The 5235-nt window shown below is 40.9% G+C and overlaps 1 protein-coding gene across 1 annotated transcript; it reads left to right on the top strand.

Moving 5' to 3' along the window:
• Positions 1-3929: 3929 nt before the first annotated feature.
• Positions 3930-4874, top strand: LOC126885490 (uncharacterized). The gene has a single exon (XM_050652067.1). The coding sequence runs from the start codon at positions 3930-3932 to the stop codon at positions 4872-4874; it is 945 nt and encodes a 314-aa protein (XP_050508024.1).
• The last annotated feature ends 361 nt before the right edge of the window (positions 4875-5235 follow it).

Raw genomic sequence — 5235 nt, 5'->3', positions numbered from 1 at the left:
TCGACATCCAAGCTCTAAATCACAGGGTAGACGCATCTCGCGTCCAAATAGGACTTTTGCTGGTGTTTGTCCCGTTGATTCATTAACAGCAGATCTCTAGGATATTTCGAAGAACGGAAGGTACTGGTCCCAGTTTCGCTGATGATTGGACACCATATTTGTCAAATACTTGCCGACTGTCTTATTCATACGCTCCACCATTCCATCCGATTGCGGGTGATAGGCCGTGGTTCTTGTCTTCTTCATGCCTAATTTATCACAGATTCCCTGAAATAGATCGCTCTCAAAGTTCCTTCCTTGATCACAATGGATCTCCAGGGGCACTCCAAATCGGCTGATACAGTCTTTGATTAGCACATCTGCAATAATGGCGGCCTTCGGGTCCGGAATTGCGTAGATCTCAACCCATTTCGTGAAGTAATCCATTACGACCAACATGTATTTGCATCCATTTTCACTTTCTGGAAATGGCAGAGCAATATCCAAAGCTATTCTTTCAAAGGGACTTCCAACATTGTACTGTCTCATAGGAGCCTTTCTTTTCCGGTAGGGTCCGTTACTTGTAGCATAGGTAGTACATTTCTTACACCAGTCCTTCACATCGTCGGAACTATTCATCCAATAAAATCGTTCCCGAATTCTCTGAAGGGTTTTCTTTACACCAAAATGCCCTCCTGATGGACAGTCGTGTAACCGACGAAGTACTTCGGCTACTCTGCTTTTTGGAATTACCAACTGCGTTCTCCTCGCTGAACCATCATCAGTTTCCATTACTTGTTTAAGCAAGCTGTCTTCCAAGATAAATGAGTCCCACTGAGCCCAATACGTATTAACTACTGAGCCTAGGCTTGATATTTCTTGCCAAGATGGTCGACGATTTTCTTCTTTTCATTTTCGAATCTTCTGTAAAACTGGATTTTTCTCTTGTTCTTCCTTGATCTTGGTAGGCGTCCACTCGTCGTTGACTACTGTTGTTCTTAGTACTACTGCTTCCTTTGACTCTGTTTTGTTGCAATGGGAACACTCTGCTGGGCACGGCCTTCTAGATAGAGATTCAGCGTTCCTGTGGCCGACTCCGGCCCTATGCTCGATCTTGAAATCGTATTCTTGAAGTCGTTCAATCAATCTGGCTATCTGACCCTCTGGATTCTTAAACTGCATTAACCATTTAAGGGCGGCATGGTCGGTTCGGATTAGAAACTTCCTTCCATATAGGTATTGATGAAAGTGTTCCACTGATTTTACTACTGCCAGAAGTTCTCTTCTCGTGACGCAGTAATTTCATTCAGGTTTTGAAAGCACTTTACTAAACGTTGCTGACTATATGACCTAAATAATTGACTTTACTTTTAAATAGCTGGCATTTCTTGGGGTTTAACATTAACTGGGCAGCTTTAAGTCGATAAAAAACGTCTTCTAAATTCTTCAGGTGGTCTTCAAACGTCTCCCCCAAAACGATTATGTCGTCTAAATACACCAGGTAGGTTTTCCAAGATAACCCTCTCAACACATTTTCCATAAGCTTCTCAAATGTCGCAAGAGCATTACAGAGTCCAAACGGCATAACGTTGAATTCCTATAATCCAGATCCTGTAGTGAAGGCCGTCTTCTCCTTGTCCACTGGATCCATTTCTACCTGCCAATATCCAGACTTCAAGTTCAACGTAGAAAACAATTTGCTTCCAGCCAATTTGTCCAACGTGTCGTCGATCCGAGGCAGAGGATAACTATCTTTCTTGGTAACATTATTCAACAAACGGTAGTCTACACAGAACCTCGTAGTTCCATCTTCCTTCTTGACCAGGACCACCAAAGAGATCCATGGGCTCGTAGAAGGTTCTATCACCCCTTCTTCATTTCTTGAACAATCCTTTCAGCTTCCTCTCTCTTCGCCTGTGGTAATCGTCGAGCTGTTTGACGAATTGGCCTAGCGGTACCAGTGTAAATTTTATGTTTGACAACTGTCGTTCTTCCTGTCTTTCTTCTTTTTGCTACGAATATGTCACGATATTGCCGAAGAAATTTCCCTAATTTCCTTTTCTCCATTTGATTTAGAGATTGGCCTGCACCTGCAACCATTTGGTCGAACTTGTCGTTGGAATTATCTGACGTTGTCTTCTGACGGATTATGGACGTCACAGGTACACAAGTTCCTACTTTTGTCTCCTTCTTGATGGTTACCGGGTAGTCATTGACATTAATCAATCTCACGGGAATTTCTTTAGCAGAAGTAACCAATTCCTTTCCAATTATGATTCCTCGGCCAACCCCCTCGTCGTGGTTCCATGGCTCCATCATAACAGGTGTTTCTTCTTCTACAATTCACTGTAGCCGCGCTACGATGATCGTTTCACTCCTCGTAGGCACAACTGTATCTTCTTTAATGGCTGCTTGCACAGTGCTGTCATCATGTCGTTCAAGAAATATCTCCTCGTTGCCAACTTTGATTACCCCGTTCTTAAAATCCAATTGAAATCCTTGCAAATTCATTACGTCCATTCCTAATATAACATCTTCTTCGATGTCTGCAACTATGACAGTATGGACGAACTTTTCTGTTCCAATTCCTAATTGTATCTGGATTTCTCCGTGGGTGTTGGCATTTTCACCTGTGGCAGTCCGCAGTCGCTACCTCGTTGGTAAGAGCTTCTTACGACTGTTTATAACTGACGGTCGTATAATGGTCCTGGTCGCTCCGGTATCCACCAACAATGTATACTTTTTACCATTTATTTCTCCATCTACATATACACTATCTTCACGACATTTCAAAGTAACTATTAGTATGAGAGGGTCTTTGGAAAAGTTGCGGGTCAAAGCTGCCCCCCTAAGGCCGACCCGTTCTAGTTTTCCTGCTGGTGAATCTCTTGATTACTATTGTACCTAGGGTACTTACACGAACTCCGTACGTGTCCTATCTCACCACAATTCCAGCACCTTATGGTCTTCGTTCTTGTATGAAATCATCATAAGCCTCTCTCAATCCACTGCTGGACATAGGCCTCCCCTGTTTGTCTCCAAAGTGTTCTATCTTGTGCTTTCTGTATCCAGATTTTTGTTGTCTTTCGTAAGTCGTCTTGTCATCGTATTGGTGGTCTTCCTCTGCTACGTTTATCGGCCCTTGGTCTCCATTCAACTAGTTTGCGAGTCCATCTTCCATCCTTCATTCTGGCAACGTGTCCAGCCCATTTCCATTTTAATTTACAGCTTCTTTCAATGACGTCTATGACTTTGGTCTTAGCTCGTAGATCTTCGTTTCTAATCCTGTCTCGCAGAGTGGCCCCTATCATTGATCGCTCAATTCTTCTCTGCGCTACTCTAAGTTTTTGTGCGTTTTTCTTTGTGAGCGATAATGTTTCTGCACCATAGGTCATCACCGGTAGCACGCATTGGTCGAAAACTTTTTTCTTCATGTTAGTTGGAATGTCACTCTTAAAAATGTCCCTAAGAGCTCCGTATGCTGCCCATCTTTGTATTATTCTTCTGGATACTTCTGTTGTTTGATTGTCCTTACCTATCTTAATTGCGTGACCCAGATATATATATATATTTGTCTACCAGTTCTATTTGTTCATTTTGTATTTCAATGTGTTTACTTGGTACTAAGTGTAGAGTCAGCTCAGTATGCAACCACTTATACGTTTCCTTCAGAAACGTAGTCGGTACTTGAGACAGAGAACCTCTTTGGGGAGAAGGACAGGATGTCAAGTAGTTAGTAGAAGTTAGGTTAATGAAGGATTGTGGCTTTGAAATATAATTGTAATAAAGTGCTAAATAAAGATTGTCTCAATAATTCTACATGGTGGCAGCGAACTTGCAAATACTCCGAGGAATATTTGGCAAGTAGAACCTTCTTCGAAGAGCAGAAATAGAGTGAAATAATTCCAGGGATGGCAGAGAATCAAGCAGCCAGCCATGTGCTTGCCAACATGGCAACAGTATCAGCTCCTTCTGAGTTTAATTTCTCCCTTCCAGGATCATGGAATCAGTGGAAAAAGAGGTTACAAAGATATATGTCGGTTAGTGGTTTTATAAAAAAACCAGAAGCTGAAAAAATTGATATGTTAGTGTATCTAATGGGGGCAGAAGCAGAGGATATAACTCAATTTAATCTAACACCCGCACAGCAAGTATATAGTATTATTATCGAGAAGTTTGACGCTCATTTTATACCCCAAAAGAACGTAATATTTGAACGATTCAAGTTCAACACACGTAGTCAACAGCCAGGGGAGTCAGTGGATGCATATATCACTACACTCCATAGCCTGGCAGAGCATTGTAGTTATGGGGCTCTAAAAGATGAGTTAATAAGAGACCGCATAGTAGTAGGAGTTTTAGATGTAAAAGTAAGTGAGAGGTTACAACTCCAAAAGAACCTAACATTAGGGGAAGCTGTATTAACAGTACGTCAAGCCGAGCTGCAGAATTCTCAAAACAGAATTCTTAGGCAAGAACGAGTACAAGAAGTAGCTACGGTCAATGCACACAGAGGTAACTACTGGTCACAATCACAAGCAGAACCAAATAAATATGGACAACAGAACACACAGGGGAAATCCAACAAAAACTACAAATGTACATACTGTAGTGTACCAAGCTGCAACAGCCGAGAAAGATGTCCAGCAAAAGATAGTCGTTGTCGATTATGTGGAAAGAAAGGACATTGGCAAGCTAGATGTAGATCCGGCAGGAATGTAAGAGTAGTTGAAGGTCAAAACTGTGCTGAAAGTGAGGTAGGAATAGAAAATGAAATGGAAAACTTACAGGTAAATAACTTTGATTTTCATCTAGGACACATTTACACTAATGATAAAGATCAGTGGTTTGCAAAAGTTTTAGTTGACAATAAATGTTATGCCTTTTCTTGTTGATACAGGTGCTGATGTAAGTTGTGTCTCTAGAAATATGTTGTCTGATTTCTACAAAAATAAAATGTATGTTTGCCAGGAGTCCATAGGGGGCCCTGATAATAAAAAACTAGAAATTGAGGGTAAAATTGATGTTAATTTGACTTATAATGACAATATGTGTTCAGAATCTTTATATGTTGTAAAAAATCTAAAGGTGCCTATCCTTGGTCGGCCTGGAATTATAAAATTAAAAATGCTTAATATTAATAAAAATAGTTCACGTTATATTAATAACTTAGTATCTAAAAATATAAATGCATTTGGGGCAGAATCAGAGACCTACAGTGCTAGCAAGTACTCATTAGAAACGATAGCTGAGTCA

This window comes from Diabrotica virgifera, chromosome 5, assembly GCF_917563875.1.
Source record: "Diabrotica virgifera virgifera chromosome 5, PGI_DIABVI_V3a".
Classification (NCBI taxonomy): domain Eukaryota; kingdom Metazoa; phylum Arthropoda; class Insecta; order Coleoptera; family Chrysomelidae; genus Diabrotica; species Diabrotica virgifera.
Note: the sequence above shows the minus strand (reverse complement) of the source record. Positions and strands in the feature narration are given on the sequence as shown.